This window comes from Coloeus monedula (assembly GCF_965178545.1).
Source record: "Coloeus monedula genome assembly, chromosome: 1".
NCBI lineage: Eukaryota > Metazoa > Chordata > Aves > Passeriformes > Corvidae > Coloeus > Coloeus monedula.
The window spans coordinates 48,478,410-48,499,042 of record NC_138781.1 but is presented as its reverse complement, the minus strand read 5'-3'; the positions used below and the strand labels follow the sequence as shown (position 1 = coordinate 48,499,042).

Here is a 20,633-nt window from a genome sequence, read left to right as displayed (position 1 = left end):
CTGTTTCTTTGGGGGTTTGCTTTAGGGTCAGTTAACCAAGACAGGAGTCCTTAGGAATTGAGATATTACCTGTTACCTAACCAATTATGGACCACTCTGGCACTGGCTTGCAGTTATGAGTGACTCAGCTGTCCTGTTTTAAGATAGAAGGCTGGTCTCCTCTCTATTCTCCAGCAGTGATATTTATGCCTGAAAAATAAGTATGCTTATTTTCACACTTCGCGATGTTTTAAAATTTTTTGTTAACTTTTTCCAGAATCAGAGAGGTATCTTGGAAGGAGGTTTTGAAGGAATGGATTGTTTTTTGTCAGATTAGCAAGTATTTGTATTCTTTAAATAGATATAAAATGAAGTTTTGCATGTCCCCACCCTACAATAGTCTCTTTGCTTTTTAAGGTATTGTTGAAGTGGTCATCATAGCAGTACCTGAAATAGATAGATTTCAGGCCTCCAAGCTGTGGTTCTTAAACTGCTGACCCACACAATGCTTGTAGTTTACCCTGAAAAGCTAACAGGCAATCTGTTTCCATATTCCCTCTGAAATTCTGTATGAAAGCAACAGTAGTTGGAAGAGATAATGTGAAGAACAGGCTGCATGATACACTTCTACAAAATGGGAAGGATGCTTTTCCTAGCTGTTAGTGCTGGGTGAGAAATGTTTTTCTCATCATGTGAAAACATTAAGATTCTGAATTCCCCCCCACCCCCTCTGTTTTTTCTATCCTACAACAGGATAAAGGTGAAACTATCTTTCTTCTTCCCCCAAAAAACCAAAATCATACTCAAAAAAAAAAAAAAAAAAAAAAAAAAAAAAAAAAAAAGCTTTATGAAAAGGTGGAGGAATTAGGAAAGGAGAGAAAGATTGAGAGAAATGAAGAGAAGCCACATATGGATTATGCTGTTTCTGGGATGTGTCCCTGTAGTTTCAGAGGCCTGAGCTGCCTACTTCCTGGCTGTTGTGGGAGAAAAAAAAAAAACCTGTCCTGAACTTCACAGGCTTTTTGAGGAAACCTTTTTCCTTGAAGAATTGAGAGGAGTTGTGTTGACCAGTTCTGAAGGCTGCATGAACTTAAAATGCTTTTTTAGTCCTTAATTTTTATGCAGCTTATTACCTTGACAGCCAGTAGTCTGGCTGCACCCTTTACATTTGCATGGCCTGAGTCATAGAAAATTAGGTGAGAAGGATGAAATGCAATCTTTTTGAGTTTTGTTGTCATTAGCCTCCAATTATTTATTGCTCATGCACCCAGAGTAGGTACTGTTAAAGATTAAAAAGAGAGAGAAAAGAAAGGTAGTTTTATCTAGAAATAGTAAACCAGCATTTTTGGGTTGACTTTTTTTAAATGAGGATTTGAAATCTAGCTCCATGAACATAAATGCTAAATACTTTCTGTTTTCTAATCTCGAATTTAGATTATTTTGTGTGCCTACACAGGACCTTTATCTGAAAACCATTGTTAATACTGCAAGGGCAGAACTGCAGTTATGGTGTGCTGCTAAATCCATTATAAATGCTTGCCTTGAGAGATTTACAATGTGCCTATTTTAAATTTCTTTGAGTTAAAAGTTTGCAAACGCCAGTCGTTAGGCCTGGTGGGAATGTGAACTGCTTCTTTGTTTCCGTAGGCCTGTTTGCTAAGTTTGTGAGATTCTCTGAAAGACTGTTTTTTTCTAAACAATGCTATTTTTTTTCGTCTATAAACCACTCACCACACAGACACTCTGTTTCCTAGGTAACTTGAGTGCAGATTGAATTTCTCTCATATTATCTTTGTTCCTATATCATCTTTCTTATTTATTTTAACCTCTCCTATCATCTTTCTTACCATAATTCTTTGGGCTATTGTGTGTTTTTGCAGTTTTCTGTGACCTGTTTTCCCCCTTTGTCCATTTGCATTTCTGAAGGGACTCATGAAAAGTTTCTTATGCAACATTTCTTTGTATTTGAACATATGTGACAGTTGAAATGCTGTATTGCTATTGTCTCTTTTGTGATAACCATATTCCAGTGCATGGTGGGTAGGTGTATAAATGAGCTGTAATTTCTCCCAAGTGTAAGGCTGATCTGAAAGGACTTTTGTGTCCTGCAATGCAGCAAGCAAAGTCCAACCTTTTAGCGTGTGCAACTGCAGGATTCCTTCAATCAGATCCTGCAAATCCTCCTTCAAATGATTAATCATTTTAAAAAGGTGCTAAAATACTGGGAAAATTAAATTGAAGGAACTGGCATTGTTTTTTAAATTTAATGGTTTTCAAACATAACTAATTATTTGAGCACTTACTGTTTATTAAAAGTGGCTTCTTGGGCACTAACAAAAAGAGCCTTGCTCCTGAACTATACACCTTAAACCCTGAGGTAAAGGGGTTTTTCTGATGTGGTATTTATGGGGGCTGATCATTTGCTTTTGTCACATGTTTATTTTTTTAATCCCCAGTTGAGTTCTCAAACCTGTAAGTTTGTAGGCAGATGTATTAGGATTTGTAGCATGAGTGATCATGTAAATAAAGGTTTTTAATACGAGTCATCATAATATTTTCTCTGAACGCTTCTACAGATATGAGGAACATCTTTTTTTTTATTTACATGTGATCTAAACAGATAAGGAAGTGTAAAGAGTTTTTTTAACCTATTTCTGCTTATACATCTGAATCCTCTAAGCAAAAGTTTGAGGATCTAGTTTATAATATTTAATCTACAATTGCTTGAACATATATTTGAAGTTCTGTAAATGCATAACTTTTTGCAGTTCTAGCCTGTGATTGTGATTATGTTTATCATGTAATGGAGAATTAGTTGCTAATTGATACCAGAAGCACTGACCATGGGGGTCAATTAGCCACTTCTACATTTATCTGCTCATAGTAGATTTGAGAAGTGCAGTTGGGGTTTGTCTTTTTCTAGATAAAGTTTTAATCTGATATGTTCAGGTTTCGAAAGGCATATTTTGAATAGTAAGTGGAAGAGATTGTTTCAAATGCAGCTAGAAGAAAAAAAGGCATATAAAGCATCGAGAAGTGGCTACTGATTGCATAAACTTATTTTATTATTATATTATTATTAAACTTACTTATTATGTAATACATGTGGCTATGCATCTGTAATGCTTTTGTCATTGGTTGAGTGAAAGACTCTAGAGGTAACCATTTCCCTCTTACTGCCTCCTTAATTGCCTGTATTCATTCTGTAGGACTTCTCCATGTATCACATCTGTACAGGGCTTTAGATGTAGAAACTGTGCTTCAGTGTTCATGTAAAAAATGTTAACCATTAATGTACTAATTAAAATAGAATCTCATTGCTTATCTGGCATCAGATGCTAGTCAGCCTTGGTGGGTCTGCTGAATCTGTATGTTTATGATGATGTCATGTATCCACTCCCTCATTGCTCTCTGGCATATATGCAGTTGTAGGTGAAATAAAAATCCAGGAAAAGACAGCAGTTTAAGCCACCATGGTGTTTCAACATTGAATGATTGAAATTAAACCACAGAAATGCACCTGTTTGGTAAGGACAAATCTGTATTTGGTAGTTACTGAGGGTCTGTATGCCCTTTTTCTAGTTGTATGTTGACTAATGTGACTAAATCTACAAGGAAGATCCCAATACTCTTACTTTATTTGCTCTTTGCAAAGGATAAAGAAGACAACTGATTACATACAGCAATTTAAATCAATGGTCCAACTTTCTTCCATAGCACATTCAAGTTTGATAGTGGATATTTTCATTTGTATCTATGCCCTCTCTCTTGTCCTTACTCGCTGTATTTTGTATTCTGTACAGAAGCCCTGCATATGTCTGGTTAATAAGTTGCTTTCAAATTTTGAACAACATAGTGGCAAAGAAATGATAATTTGATCAGCAGAATCCCTTGTTAGGACGATCTTGGGATTCTTAACCTCCAAATGGCTATTTGAGTCTCTAAGAAAGTCACATCCTGGATTTAGGTTGTTAGTTTTCTCTTTAAGCTGACAATCTCATCAAGCTGCTCCTTTTAAGCACTGCTACTCCCTAAGGGTGACCTTTCTGGATGTCCTTGGAGCAAGTCATTTAAGACTAGACATGCGGCTTATGCCACTTGACAGCCTTTTGAAATGCTGGGACTTCAACAGCACACGTTTTACAAGCTTCCCATCTTCCTTCCTTCCTTCCTTCCTTCCTTCCTTCCTTCCTTCCTTCCTTCCTTCCTTCCTTCCTTCCGAGGAGAGCAGTTAATTCTGCCTTTCATTTACTTGGGCAGCCATATTTCTGTTAATTCCTTCTAATGACTCTCAGTTGCAAAGGTTTATATATTTATATTTATTCTTACCTGAATGATATTTCAGTAGGAATGCAGACATGGCAGCCAACTCTGCTATTGCTTTAATGAGCTATGCTCTCTGTCCATCCACTGATGGCTTGTAAATCATTAAAATAGCTCCCTGGTAAGTACTCAGAGCATATTTCATCTGGGTTTCATTTTTTAATGTGCTCATAAGTGAGCTGTACATTGCATAAGCATATATGAGTGCTATGGCAACAAGAATTAGAAGGCTTGTGAGAACTGCATGGTGTTAACCAAGGCAATATTTTCACCCATCAGGCACTTGGGGATGACAACAGACAATATGACTTCTGTCCATGTTTCCAGTGAGACGTGTGCCAGCACTCTTGCTGAGACAAATATATGTTTACCTCTTTAATCAAGATCTCTTCTGTCATTTGTCTGTTCCTCTTCTGAGAGTAGAAGGAGCAAGGCTTATTTGATCCAGTGCAAAACTTGTTTCATGTAAAAAAACTGCAACTGTGTATAAACTTTACTGATGGAACATTGGCATAGTCAGGTAAAGCCGATGATGTTAGTAAGCAGTCTTTTATGTGCTTAAAACATGGCTGAACCACTTTTGTAGCACAGATTTTTGTGCTCTGTAGAGGGTTCCAAACTGTCTCTGATCTAAGATAATATTTTGGTTTTAGTCTGGTGACTTTCAAAGCTCTCACTGACTGCAGAGGAAAGAGGATTAACATATCTCAGTTGATAGGCTGGTCCTGCTCATGCTGCTGTTGTGCAGTGTAGGTGAGCTGCTAATGTATGTCCCTGTCCTGGTGTTCTCGGGTTTGGTGAGAGGGAGGGTTAGCTCTTTCCATGCTTGGTATGGATACATGTGTAATGGAAGTCTGGCTGACAGCAGCAGTTCACCACCCCCAGGTGTTTTCTGCTGGGGGCGGGACTCTGTCCTCAAGAGGAAAGGTGAACCTGACCATAAATAATTTGTTGTCAATATGTATGAATACAAAGCATTGTTTACACAGCACAGTGTGTTGTGAAGGGGTTTGGAGGAGGATGTTCTCCTGGCTCTACTCACATAGTTTTCTTGCTTGCTATTGTGCTCCACAGACAATTACAGTCCCCACCTGTTTGGCCTCAGCTCTGCTGCCCAAGGTTTCCCCACTCAGGCTTATTGGTTGAGCAGCTCAGGAGAGCTGCTCAGTCACCCTGAACTAGTTGTTTTGTTCACCTTTCCCATTTGTTTCATTTACACTTAATCCAGGAGCTTTTAGAGGACTGGATTCCCATGGAAAGTTGGAAGAACTTCCAGTTCAGTAGAACTTCTTTCAGTAGGCAGACAGTGGGAGTGGTAACTTTCAAGAACTATGGCAGGCAGGCCATGTGCACAGATTTAATAGGCTTAAGGTTAACTTTGAGTAATCATTTCCAAAGTTAGGGGAATGAAGCTGCCATGGCAGTATTGAAGTTTTCCAGAGTGTTTCTTTTCTGAGCTGGGCAGGAATTCATACATTGCATGTATTCAGAGAAACAGTAATATTTTGAGAATGCTTTGCATCTCTGAGTCTTTCTGGGATGTTAAAAGTGAGGAGTCCAGAGTCAGAAATGGCTCCATGAAGGAGGTAGTTTGGTAAGGTAGGAGCTGGCTGTTGAACTTCTGGTTCAGGTAATAATAGTGGTGAATTTTTGTAGCTGATTATAGAAGAGTACTTTAGCAAAGCTTTCTTCACCCCTCTGATGAAGGGAAAGGGCTGGGGGAAGTATTCTGTGGTTATCCTGGAAGCAGAAAGTAAGAGGTATCTATTTTTACCTCTTCCATGGGCTTCAGCAAATGATTTACCTTATCACCTGCTTAAGCTTCAGAGAATATTCTTTCAGTTTCCATTTGGATAGACCTTGCCATTCCAGAGAGACTGTGTAAGCCATTTTTTCCCCATTACAACTAAAATCCATTAATAGAGTAGGTAACTTAGTGGCAGAAAGACCTTTTGGATTTTGGATTCTGCCTTTTTATAGGTAATGTAACTGCTATGGCTGCATCACCCTATACTTATGGCATAAAAAAGCTCAGGACTAAAGATTTTTCATTTCTTTTCAATTCTGTCTTAACTGAAGATGTTAACCACAGTCGTACTAACTAGAAGGCGTTTCTCCCCCATACATGCTCCTTACCACGTGTGTTCTGGCCAAATACTGACTGGAGACTATGCATTCGTTCTTCTTTCTAAAAACAAGAAGTAATAAACCTTGCTGATATTGGAGGACATTGGGACACTTAATTTATTCATGTTTTTGAAGCAATCGAAGTGATGTAGCTAGGCAGCTGTATCTGTAACAACACAGTGCTGGTTATTTTCTGGGCTCCTCGTTTAAATGTTCACTTGCACTAAAAGTGACTGCTTTCTCAGAATCTTGATCTTCAGAGATGACCATCTCTGTGAAGAATACATTCATTACTTGAACAGAAAAGGAATTGTCTGCCAGCACAGCCTTTTCTTCTCTATGTCTTCTCCAGCTGAGAAAGAATAAGCATCATCTCAGAGAAAATAACTCAGCAGAATTTACATTTAATTTGTTTTCCTAATGACACATAGCCTCTCATTCACCTTTCCTTGGGTGCACGTAAGAAATGAATTTTAGGAAACAGAATTTTGCAAATATCTCTATATGTAAGGAGGAGGATTATTTTTCTAAAAAAAGTATCACCTAGCTAGCTATTAACTGAAGCTTTTGGGTATTCTGTTCAGGTAAGTGAAAGCATCAAACTGAAAACGTGAGATGTATTTTAAAGTATTTGTACGGCTAAAGAGAGAAGCAATTTAATATGCATTATTTAAGTATTTCTTTAGCTTTTTATCATCAGTGTCTATTTTGAATTTCACTATCTCATCCTCTATTTGAAACATTAATGGGCAGAATAGCATAACACAAGGATATTGAACATGCAAAAAGATGTATGACAGATAATATCATAGTATTATGTGGGAAGTAATTATTCCTACACTCCTTGTTAGGAGGGTATGTGAGTGTTTGCACTGACTGTGAACAAAAGAAGAGGGGGAGGAAGGAGCAGAAGATCTGAAGTTGGTCTCTATTGATGGAACATGGTTAGGGCAGTATGTGGTCTTTGTTGCTGAAGGTGTTGAGAAGTGTGTAACCTGAGTAAGAGTTGACAGGAAAAGAAGTGCCACTATTATTTTACTGAGATTGTCTGATGCAGTTTGTTTTATTTTCAGTTCTACTTTTATTGATGTGACGCATAAGCTGTTCAAGCCAAAGGCTGTCTGTTGTAATGCTTACGTTTTTCCTGAGACAATAGGACATCTATCCATTGCTCAGCTAATGATTCTGCAAGAGTCCAGATAATTATAGGTAGTAATGGAGTAATATATGAGTAATATACTTTTACAAAAGTAATTTGTATTTGAGCTACTTAATCTTTTCTGAGCTTAGAAGTGTTAAATATCATTAATATTAAACATGGCCATTATTCTGGCTTACACTGACATTTTATTCATGGTTTTCGTTTTAACGAAAGCTGTTTTGTTGGTTTTGTTTTGTCTGTTTTGTTTCTCTCTTAGGCTCAAAATGCACAACAGCTCCATGAGAGGATCCAGTCTTCTAGTATGGATGCAAAGTTAGAAGCACTGAAGGACTTAGCCAACTACTCACGGGATGTTACATTTGCCCAAGAATTTATAAACCTGGATGGCATTTCCCTCCTAACGCAAATGGTTGAAAGTGGCACAGAGTAAGTATTTTGTTTAAACTCTGGTGTTCCTTCTGTGTGGGGTGATTTCATGCTCTCTTTCTGAGTTGAGAAATTAAATATCTCAAGTATTCTGAGCTGCTAGGATAGTGTATTAATTATCAATGAGATACTGGTTTTTTAAATTTTCCCTAACAATGGGCTGGTCAGGACTGGGGATGAGCAAAGTAGGAAGTCACAAGTACCCCCTGTGCCATAAAGTTTTGGTAGACTGGAGTCCTAGTTTCTTCTCTATTCATTGGAATTTCAATAAGCCAGTGCTGGTATATTTGAAGTCTGATATTTAAGTGATGTCACCTAAAAACTATGTTTTATATTTCACATTACTGAGAACATGTGGGGTAAAACCCACATGTAAAAAATGCTTTACTTTATTTCCATTTTTTATTGTTTTGACTCCGAATAGGATTTTTTTCTAATACCAGTGGGCTTTTTTGTCATGAAATTGAAAGCTGACCTCTAAAAATACACCTACTCTTTACCAGAACACCTTAACAAATTTCACCATTGGTGAAATTCAGGACCATAGTCCTGAGAAAGTGTCCATTGGCTTAATGTGGAGGGTGCAGCAGAAAAGTGTCAACTGGATTGTTGCACTATTAAATTATGCTCTAACAGTAAGCATTTGATTTCAAGTAAGAGATTTGCGGTCAGTGTCAACCTCTACTACAGAGGAAGAAAGCAATACCCACACCATCTCCTGAGAGAAAGAAAACTGAAATCAGTTCAAATCCCCTCAAAATGTCCTCGAGTTCCCGTGGATTCAAGGAAGTAAATAGTGTTAGGAGGTAAAGCGGAAGTAGTAAGTGGTCTTTGAAATGGAACACAAATGGTCTCTGAGGGTCTTGTACAAGATACACTGTGGATTTTCCACAGAAAAATTAACTACTTTCTAGAATCCAGTAGTCCATAGACTGGGCAGTGTAGAAGAAAGCTCTCCCTGATCCCTGCCCATTATGTGGTTAATGGTTTGTGGGACTCTGGAGCCTTATTGACTAACTACAGCTATATACTAGATTTCCAAATGCTCGTGGTTTCATATTCAGCGTGTTGGGGTTATAGTCTTTATTTTTTGCAATGATGTGGTCTGTCGTACACATGACATGTTATGCCACTTTAAAAAAAAAAAAAATGCTTCTAGGTACCAAATTTGGGAACTTGTCTTATAGTCATGTGATATTTGTTGTTTATGGACCAAATTAAGTTTAAGAGCAAAGACAAATTTAAATTGATGTAAACAGATGTATGCAGTGGCTGCACTAATGAAAAGTATTCTGAATGGATGGGCTCACATATGCCTGTGAAGGTCGGAACACAGGAAAATTAGCAGTCACTGCCCTTGTGGTTTATTTTGTCATGGCATTATTTAGGTTAAATGGTTTAACTTGCTCCACTGCAGAAGGTATTTAAACTAAAGCATTTTATTTTCTATTGAAACAGATAGGGAACATTCACATTTTTTATCATATTTTCTTCTAGCTGCACTAAGACTAAAGCAAGTGCCCTCCTCAGCCTTCAGATGTGTTTGTACTGCTGTTTTGTAGCTGTGGGATGAGCCAAGCTGTAGCAGACTGGTCTGGATTAAAAATAACTATTTGGGAGGGAAACTACTAAAGGCAACACTACTGTTGAAAGAACTGCCTAGCAAATTATACCCTGTAATAAGTCCTGACCGAAGGTATAAGTTTTCAAACCACACAGCAGGCTTGTAAACTGGACATATGAGCAGAGTTTACTACTTTTTTTATTTAATTTTATTTTATTTTGTAAGTGGCCTGCATTTTGAGGGATTTAAATTTTTTCTTTTTTGCTGATGTAATGTGTCATCAAATATGCATTGATTGATCTACCTGTCTAATGTATTTATCAGTGTTTCTGTCTGTGGGGAGAAACACTCTCGAGTTTGGGCACTGGACAAAGTCTCAGACTGTAAGAGTTTCCAGCAGCTTCACGTGCTGATGAGCTCTCAGTACTCACTGCAGTCTTTCATGTTCAGCAGCCTAGACATTCTGCAGCTCCTGAGGGTGTCAGCAGGTCAGGTTTTTCCAGGTCTGGTTTTGCAAAGAGAGTTGTAAAGCAAGGACATCTGTGCTACGCTGTACGTTCCCTTCCACTTTTATACTGTGTATCACTGGCCAATGAGTGCATATTTAACAGAATTTGGGATTTAATGAAAGGAGCAAACATACACAGGCACAGCAGCCTAAGCCTGCCATGGTGCTGCTGCTTTCCTTTCTCATCTCACTTCAAGGTACTGAGTCTGTCCCCTGACATCAGGGTCTGTGACTCACTGCTGTGTCAGCACACTAAGCCAACAGACTACTTCCTCAAAAGAAAGAAAAGAAACTTTTTTTTTCATTTAGTGTCCTAGGCTGTCAAAGAAAGGCAGCTGGATTAAGTCAGTTTTCCTCTTCTGTTCTCTGTTCCTGCTTTTGCTTGGACTCTCTGCACTACTCTTAGTAAGAGGTCCCACACAAGCTGCTCACTGAACAGATGAATCAAATTGAAGGCCTCTTCACCATTGCTCCCAGCCTGGGCTCAGTGCCCTCAGCAAGGTGGTCTTGTGCGCTGTGCAGCTGACTGGGTCGCCAAAATGCTTCAGAACAAAATGCTCTTCTCTTTCCATTGCCCTGCACCTGTACCTGCCCATGGTCATTTCAGTGTCCATAGGTGAACCTACACCTACAATTATAGTAGCATTATAAAGGGCAGGGGCAGGTATTAGAGGAGGAATGAGGAGCCAGAAATTTCTGGGTGAGGCAGAAACTTCTTTCATAGCCCAGTTTTAGAAGACAATGTGTTTTATAAGGATGCATTTAAGGTGTATCTTCACTATGGAGTTATCTTAGCCACCTTGGGGCTACTCCTGTAGAGCCAGCCTTGTTTGAATGGGGCTGTGAGTCACCCATACAGCTGAGACAAACCTAATGTCTTGGTGCTGCTGAGATGGTCCAGCTCCCTGTCCTCTCCTCCCATTTCTTGTGTATTAACCCCCATTCTTCAGCCCAGTCCTGCTTTTTTCCAGGAGCTGGTTCCAGGAGTTGGTTCCAGTGTCTGAGTGCTTCACAAAGCCAATCCAGTCTGTTAACTTATTGCAAAGTACATGATTCTGTTAGAAAACTAACTCTCTAAAATTCATTTTCTGCTCAGTTATGGACTTGAAGAAACAAGAGAGGAAGTGTCATGAGTGGATGCAGAAAAGGCAGCAAACCATTACATTGGCTTTGGTGTGTCACTGAGCCACAACCTGAGAGCAGTCATGCTGTGAAACAGTGCGAGGGCGATGGCTCTCCCAGCTCTTGTATTGCACCCTGGGGACTGGCACCAAGATTCTGGGAGAGCGGGAATGGGACATACCCTATGGGGTGGCTGCTGGGGTTCTGCAGGGATCTGCTCTGTGTGCTGTGCCAGCTGCCCAGGGGTTAATGCAGCTGGGAACAGCCCTACATCTGTAAGTCCAGGCTGAGTGGCGCCTCTGTTCACAGTGTGCTGCAGCTGCGCTAGAAATCGATGAATTTTGTTAGTTCAAGCTTTATTCTCTATTTTCCCCAAAGGGCCAGGCACTGCTCATTAGAAGCACCATCGTGCTCTGTGCAAAGTTGCTCTGAAGTTTTCTTTGCATATGGATTTCATGTTAGAGGCAGGTCTTAAGTTATAATTTGAGTGTGTAATTAAGTTTTACTGGGTAGCCTCTGGAAAACAAGACTCCATCTTTTAATATAACTTTCACTGAGGAAATTACCTATGTTTTATTTATAGTTGGCTTTGTTTATTGCACTACTTAGTCATTATTTCAGTGAAGCTGATGACTATTAAACTACAGCGACCGGAGTAAGAGAATGTAAATCCCTGGATTTCTAGTTACTTGTTTCCTTTTGCAGGTGATGAAAAGAAGTAGTAATATAAAAGTTGACAAGAAATGACAGTGGTTTCTAGTTAGTTTTCCATATGTTATATTCCCGAATATTGAAGAAAATTAGAATGTTTTAGAGAATAGAGAACTGTGGGCAAGCACAAAGCCACAGGGGGTGGTGGTAGGCAGATTGTAGGGTGCATGGGGCCCTAGTGAAGCTGAGAGTGCATCTTGTCAATATAAATATATTTATATCAGCAGAGATGCAATGTCTCAGAAATTGTCCACATGTATCTTGATCTTGTTGATTGAGATGGCTTATCTTGTTTTTCCTTCAGGCTCATTCTTGCTTCCACAGCATTGCTACGAGTCTTATTAACTCAAAAAGGAAAAAAAAAAAAGAGATAGTTTTATGTTCCTTTTGGTTTGGGTGACCTATAAATTATAGAAAAGACTGCACGAAAAGTTAGGTCATGAAGAAGTAAGTGCCAATTCCATTCTATAATTATCCATGATGTCCAATCATTTCTCAGACAGTGCATTTGTATCATCAAAGTGTGGGGTGGGTGTGTGCAGGCAGCTATTTTTCTTTTCTGAGACTTTTCAGAAAATGATTTCCATAGTACTCCTAATGCTAAACCTTTTTTTCAGAAGCCAGCCCGTGCTTAGTTAAGAGGAGCTGACTGTGCAGTCCATCTGCTTGGATGTACAGACAGTCTAAAGGGGAAGTGTGAGGGTGTGCTGCTTCCTCTCCCCCATCAGGGTGCAACGCCCTAAAATGAGCAGCAAGTGAGCAATGCTGCTGAGTCCTAGATATCATAATGACTGATAAAAAATATGTCAGGAACCAAGATGGAAGAAAGAATCATGTCTCCTTGCTACCCAGTCTGTGATAACAGAGTGCTCTTATTCGGAGTGGTATTCCATAGTCGAGCCTAGAACTTGTGTTTCAGAAAATCATGTCTGTACAGAAAGTCTTTCTGAGGTAGCAGAAGACTGCTAAAGTTGTGGGGTTTTTTTTCTTGGTATGTCGGAAGAGTTCTGTGACTGGGACAGACTCTAAGCCTTCCTTAGAAGAAAAAAAATTCCTCATTAATGCCTTAGAAAGCAAGAAAAGGAAAATGTAATTCACAAGCTGTAAATATTGAAAGACCAAAGAGTTGATAAAAGGAATCTATAGTTATTTTTGTTATTTCTAGTAATAATAATAAGGATGATATCATGAGTGGGAGGAAAAGGAGGAAGGCCTATGCAGAATTTTCAGCATTTTTTTAATTGGCATTATCCTCATCTCTCTGACTTGCCATTTGGCTGAAATAACACACAGTTTCTGCCAAAAGAAAAAACAGAGACTTCGCTAAGCCTGGCTGTCTTGACAGTAACCAGAACAGAATTGTTTCTGCTGCTGTTGAGTATATTGTTCTCCAGACATCTGCTTCATCGATGAGGCTGTGCTGAGCAGCTTTATTGTGGTACAGCCATGGCACAGGAACATGCTAGTTGATGCTGCTAAGACAAGTTTGCAGATAGCCTGGTTTTAATTATAAGGGAGTTGTAATTGCTTAGTGTGCAGATTGGAGAAAAAACTGTTGCTTTTAATTGTGATAGTTGTTAAATTTTGCCATCTTCCTATTGGAAATAATAAATATGCAGCTAGAGCAAGTTAATGTAGGCTTCTAAATAAATGTATATTTGTATGGGTTTTGTGTCTTGACTAAGAGGACGTTTCATTGAGCACATGCAGTTGCAGAGTTGGCTGCTGTACAGCTGGAAGTCTCTGAGAGATCAATTGTGCATGCTTTAAGGACAAATTGCATTGTTCAGTGAAATTCTAGCTCTTGGCTTGTCTTACAGAGATAATACTGTATACCAGCCCAGTAGAAAACTGAAGACAGATTGGTTTGGAGTTATTCCGACTTTAGCACACTTTTTGGGACAGTTGCTCAAATACCTGCTGGTGGTTTTTTCCATCCCAGTCTGATGAGTATTTCAGCAGTGCTGTCAAAACATTTAAGCTGCCCTTGCTCACAGTAACTTGTTCCTGTCCTGCTTCATCTGGAGAGTTATACCAGTACTGTTTCTACCAAGCTGGACTGGAAAACTGGTGTAGGTTATGGAAAGTGACAGTAGAAGCTACTTTTAATACAATATTCCTTAACCCAGTTTAGTTTCCTGATTGAGCTCACAGTTGTGCAAGCACAATTCATTAAATGGAAAACTAATTGTCAGAAGATATGAACAATACTAAGCTAGTAGGTTTTTGCCACTATATAAAGTAGTCCTTTTCCACCCTTCCTGGCTACTGGCTGTGTACTACCTACTCCCTCTCTTGTTCAACTCCAATATTTATTTGATTCCTCAGTGATGCAATTCAATTTGCTAAACTGTCAGAAACTCAGCCAGACAATGGAGGGAGGAAATTAATTTGTATTTTTGACAGCACAGGGTTTTAAACAGGCTCAACTATTCCTGTGAAGCTTCACCTGGAAGCACAGATTACTTAATCTGACATTGCTGCCAAAATAAATTCTTGTCCAACAGGCATTTTACGCAATCTTCATTTCTTCGTGCTTCTGTAATGTCGGGAGAGGGCGACTATTGTCTATGAGGCAGAAATCCAAAGGAGTATATAAAATCAGGTAATCCTACTATACTACTGTGGAGGTGGTAATGGCAGGAGAATGAGAAAGGGCTGCAGCCCCATCTTTCAGAGCATTTTCCATAAAAAACAGAAGGTGGAGTAGGATTTTTTTTTGTTGGTTTACTTTTCTCCTGCTTGCTCTATTTTGGGTTTGTTTCCCCATCAGTCTTCAGGCTTGGATTACACCCTCCCTCTCAGCACACACAAGTACAATTTTTCTTATATTCTTTACATATGCAAAGCACACACTGTAGGCTTTAGATAAAATCACAGAATCATCTCACTTGGAAGGGACCCAGAAGGATCATTGAGTCCAACTCTTGAGTGCATGGCCCCTACAAGGATCAACACCACAACCTTGGTGTTATTAACACCATGCTTTAACCAACTGAGCCAATCTCAAGGTCATCTGAAGGTGGAACTGTCAAAGATCACATCTTTGGAGGGAAGAGAGGGAGAGTTGCTGGTCCCCCCATCCTAAATGCTATTTCTCCAGGCTTGGTTTTCTTGCTTTGCCTGTGTTTGAGAATATTAACATTTAAATGACTCTTTTTAAATGGTGACATCAACACCCCGTTTACTGGAACAAGGATGAAGAGAGGAGACAGTTTTACTGGGTTTTGTTTGGCAACCCCTTTTGTAAAATGTTATAAAAAGAGTAACTCCAGCAGTGGATTTGTATTTCCAAATATTCTCCAGAGTACGAAGGTGGGCAAACTGAATTTTTTATTTTTTGTTAGCTCCAGACAAAATTGTAGTATTTGAGAAACCAACAGAAATAAGGGGAAGAGCTTAAAATCTCCACTTCTGCAACTTTCCAGCATGTTTTTGTCTTTTGGACTGTGGTAGCTGTGGGATATTGTGGTGGCTGTGAGGAGTCTGAGGGCTGCTGTGTAACTTAATAGTAATAATAGTAATTTTGTAAATTATTTCAGGTCAAAGTGTTTCCCAGATTTCATATTCTTCTGATAGCCACACCTGTTACAGACAGAAGCCAGAAATATGTACTCTTGTATATTTCTTGTCATATTCCTAAACACTGCCTGTTATCTAGAATGTGGGTTATCCTTGTGTTTGCCTGAAAAGCAATATCCAAATGGTGCTTTAATGTGGTTAGCAGGTCATTCATCCGTCATCCCGTCAGTGTTTCTGTAGAGGAGGAAGTTTTTGTGAACATCTTCCACCTTTGCTAAAAGTGGTCCTCTCTGGGGTCATACTGCATGAAAAGCTTTTATCCTCAGTGGTATTTTATACAATTCTGCTTGTGTCCAAACAGTGCAGGCTCAGAAACGTTTGTTGTGCTGAAGTGGTGTGACTGATTTAGCTCTTGGTATCATTAGCTACAGTGGCTCCATGCTGGCTTCCACAATGGGACATTCTAGTTTTTTCCCCCAGTTCAGACAAACCCTTACTGTGCAATGTGGGTTACTCCAGCTGGGAGTAAAAATTTGGACTAAAGATTTGGGGTATCTTTAGTCTTTGTACAGCAATTTTGGCACATGAATATATGGAGTTGATCCAGTCAGGTCCCTGCTAAGCTGGTCTCTGTTGGAAGCTGCTTGAGATGTAACCTGCAGTGTTTGAGCAAGTAGTAAGTCTGTGTGCTTGAGAAAGGGAACTACTGCTGCTCCTTTGGATTCATTTGGAAGTGTATCACAAAGTTCCTTTGAGGCCAAACAGGGAACATACTATGGTAGCAAAATGTCTAACCTGGTAACTTGTCATTCATGCTATTTTTCATGACGTTGGCATTTGTTTTGAGATTTCTGCCTGTGTAAAAATTGCTGGTTTTGACTTTTGCCACTATAGAATCTCAACCTTTCACAATTGCTGTTTAATTTGCCCTTATAATATTTGGTTTTTTGCAGTGGTTTTGTTCCCATCTGTGCAAGTGCAATTGAGGGATGGTTTCTTAAAAAAAAAAAAAAGGAGATAAATATAAGTATTGAGCTAATTACAGTGTCTAGATCAGTAAGGCTTTCAGCATTTTTGACCATACCTTGGTAACTCAACCAAGAAGGGCTCTACAGAGCTCTTTGGTTGCTACCACAATCAGCCCTCTGGAAGAAACAACAGTTATTTATATAGAAAGACGAAAGCTGATGGAGGTGGCAGACTGTACTTAGTTCCTTTCCAGGCTGACTTGCTGGAAGAACCAGCTTGGCTCCTCCTTGGTGACTTCTGCGTGGTCTGTGGGTGAATATGAGAGGAACTCCTGCTCATGCCAGGTCCTTCTCTATTATGTTTTGGCTCGATGATGGATGAAAATAGCATGTATTGCTTTAGAGAACAGCCTCCATCCACATCTTCAGTGGTAAAAGTCAATCTATAATCATTTGTTGCTGCAACATTTGATGTCCTAGATTGCTTGCTGCTCTAGTCACACCAAAGCAACAAAAATCAGTAGAAATTGTTCGATTTAATACAACGGCTATCTTTCCTCTGAAGTCAAATTTTTCTGTCTTTGTATTGCTTCACCAGAAAAGTCTTACATAATTCAATTATTTCTGCACATTATTCTAAATCCGTATTTTCTTTTACCTTGCACACTATCTGACCTCAAGTTAACTGATTGCTGATTAACTCAGGATGGATAAGAGTTCTGCAAATGCTAAGACAGTTCCTGCCTAAATGTTTTGTTTTAGTACTCAGATGTTTGTTCTTTAATCCCTGTCTCAGTCATGGAGAAAATGCTGCTGATTAGAGCCTGTTGTGAAAAATCTCTGGCAAAACAGAGTTTGTCCTTTGAAGTGCTACCAGTTTGCAAACACCACACTTGTTTCTCTATCAGAAAAACACTACCCTAATTTCAAGTTTGTTTGCTGCTTAGCCAAAGTCAGCACCTGGAAGAAAGCAGCTATTTTAAAAACTGGCCTGGGAAGAGTGCTCTGGAGTTTGGCTGACATGCTGCAGAAAGTTGCAAGGATCCATGCACATTTGGGAAATGAAAAAACCCATTTGTGGTGGTGATTGTTCTTGGTGGTTTAGCTGAATCTGTCACAGAATGGAAGCACTTACTTTGCAGAAGCACAGGAGTGACATTCTGCTGAAGCTTGGATCTCCCACTACGGAAAATGTTTTGAATTTTACTGCTCATAAAAGCATGTTGAGGGTATTTTCCCCTGCTTTTTAAGGCTGTCTGATCATCAGGATGCTTTTTGTTTATTCATTATTACTGGCTACATAGATGTTGTAGCATAAAAGAACCAAGGCCATGAAATCCAAGGAGAAAATCTTGTCACTTGTCTAATTAAGTTGATGCCTGGGGTGGTCACCTAAAGACAGAGACTAGACAAGAATAAGGGAATAAAGGTAGGTATTTATTTGAAGGACCTTTAAGGTACACCCTGGGCAGTCAAAAAGGCTACACCCAAGATGAACCCTGGGTCATGAGTTCTTCACACTTTTATAAGTTTGGTTCATTTGTATATCAGGGTTAATTCTCCAATTAAAGCTTCAGTTAATGATGTAATTTCCCCAAGTTTACCCCCCTTCTTAAGATGTTAGTTTACACATTTTGGGCCTAGGACAATCTGGGTGTCCTTGGAGAGCAGGCCTGGAGAGGCTTTGTTATGTCTACCTAGCATGAGAGAGCAGAAATTAACTGGCTACAAGAAATTTCACAGTTATGCACTAGGCAGTACAGGATTTGAAAAATACAAAAGTTAAAACCTAGGGCATCAAAGTAAGAGATGGAATTTTTAAAAATTTCTTTCTAGCTCCCTTATTTTTTATATGTTTAAGTGGTGTTTTAAAAAGAAGGTATCTATATTTGGTGCTATTTTTACCATTTACGATCCTAGCTACACAACTTTCAACAATGCTGATGACTCTGACATCAGTATTAGTGATGGAGACTGCAAGTAAATAAGAGAGTTCTCCAGGCAATGGGCTACATGGCATTGAAAGAGGACAGAAGATGCTTAATGTGTAAACCTTTATTGTTTTGTACCAAAAAGCTTTTTACACAAATGCCTTACTAAATTAGAATGTCTAGATATGCTTTTTTTTCTAACAGTAGTTAACACAAGAATTCTGAACAAATATTTGAAATTCATTTGGAGGGTTCTTTACCAGTTACTGAACTGTTTCTGTTTCTGTTCATAGCAAATTGTTAGCCATTTACTGCCTCTTATTGTATGCCTGTATGTGCATTTTATGACTCAAGTATGGGGGGGTGTATGCAGTAAATAGAGTACAGATGTTTTAAAGTGTTTTTCCTCACATGCAAGTTTTAATTTTGCAGACGATATCAGAAATTGCAGAAGATAATGAAGCCCTGGTAAGAACTTGATTAGATCATCACCTTGTGTACTACCTCTTCTTTTGCATGACTGAGTTCAGGCCCTTGTGCTAATCTTTATATGTAAATACAACTGTGCATATTCATCAGCAACTCTTCAATCTTCTCTGTTTTCTGCTCTTTGATGCCTGTTAAAATTTTCTGATGAAGCCTTTTTTTGCTTTGCCTGTGGAATGAGTGCTTCATTTCTGTTACTTCAGCAGGGGCTTTTACTATTTCTGAAGTAAGCCTTTTGTTTTCTTTTCTTTTTTAATTTCAGCAAACAAAACCTTTCCCAGTTCCCCTCTTGAATTTCACTGGCTTGTGTGGTTGATAGTTGGTTGATAATGGTCAGTGTTAGTGAGATGAAAGGTAAGGGTCACTGTCCCAGTTTGAATTCCTGTCATTTGCTGGTCCCAGGTAATGCTAGTTGTTGCAGATAGCTGCATAAAGGAAAACTGTAATATAGTAAAAGGCCTCATATCAGGAAGTTCAAAAGCCTGCTTATTTCCCTGATGATTTTGAACAGAATACTTCCATTTGCTCAGAGTCAAGCACAGGCTTTGATAAATTTGAATCCCAAGAGATGTTCTAATATCTTGATTGGCTTGCAAATTTGATATGTCAAGTATAGCTAAAACCCAAGGAAGCAAAAGAGTAATCAATTAAGCATATGTCTGCCATTCTGAGAGCTTGATGTGATTTACCATGCAGGAAATGCAGCTCCCCCTCCAAACCCGTGCTAAATCATACTTTCACAAATCTACTGTAAACCAGGTTCTGAAACATTTATTTTTAAATCATTGCTTAATAAATAAATTATACAGTAAGAATAGATTTGGCAGGAAATGCAAACCCTTCTGCTAAGTTCATGTTCTTAACCTAATACAAAGAAACTTGTTTCATAATAGAAAAGTTTAGATTATGAGGAAAATTGTTAAAGTGGCATAAGGCTTATGGAATTCTTGGCAGCATCAACTTGGCAGCATTACCTGAAGGCTGTGCTGCCATTCAGCAGGACTGTGAAAGGCTGGACAATTGGGCAGAGAGAAACCTAATGAGGTTCAAAAAAGGGAAGTGTGTGGTCCTGCTGGTTATTCCTGAGGAGAAATAACCCCAAGTACCAGTACAGGCTGGGGACTGACCTAGTAGAGAGCAGCTCTGCAGAGAAGGATCTGGAGGTCCTGGTGGATGACAACTTGACCATGAGCTGGCAGTGTCCTTGTGGCCAAGAGGGCCAATGGTATCCTGAGAAGACTGAGGCCAGCAGGTCGAGGGAGGTGATCCTCCCCCTCTACTCTTCTCTAGTGAAGCCACATCTGGAGTGCTGTGTCCAGTTCTGGCCTCCTCAGTACCAGAGGGGCATGGAACTCCTGGGACAGGCCAGTGGAAGGCCATGAAGATAATTAGGGGTCCAGAGCATCTCTCTTAAGAGGAAAGACTGCAGGAGCTGGGCCTGTTTAGTCTGGAGAAGACTGAGAGGGGATCTCATTAATGCAGATAAATATCTCAAAGGTGGGTGCCAAGATGATGGTGCCAGACTCTTTCCCGTGCTTCTCAGCAACAGTACAAGGAGGAGTGGCTGTAAGATGAAACACAAGATCCACCTCAACAGGAGGAAGAACTTCTTTACATTGAAGGCAGCAGAGCACCGAATCAGGCTGCCTAGGGAGAGTATGGAGTCCCCCTCTCTGGAGACATTCCAAACCCACCTGGATGTGTGCCTGAGTAACCTGCTCCAGGTGACCCTGTCTTGGCAGGTGGGTTGGACTGGATGATCTCCAGAAGTCCCTTCTGACCATAATAATTCTGTGATTCTATG

General features: G+C 39.5%; 1 protein-coding gene across 2 annotated transcripts in view; it reads left to right on the top strand.

Moving 5' to 3' along the window:
* Positions 1–20,633, top strand: part of ELMO1 (engulfment and cell motility 1) — a 305,477-nt gene that overhangs the window by 79,058 nt on the left and 205,786 nt on the right. For both annotated transcript variants that reach the window (XM_082295294.1, XM_082295295.1), the window contains exons 7-8: positions 7,848–8,017; positions 18,776–18,811. In XM_082295294.1, the coding sequence (XP_082151420.1) occupies positions 7,848–8,017; positions 18,776–18,811 (206 nt within the window). The remainder of the gene's footprint in view (positions 1–7,847; positions 8,018–18,775; positions 18,812–20,633) is intronic.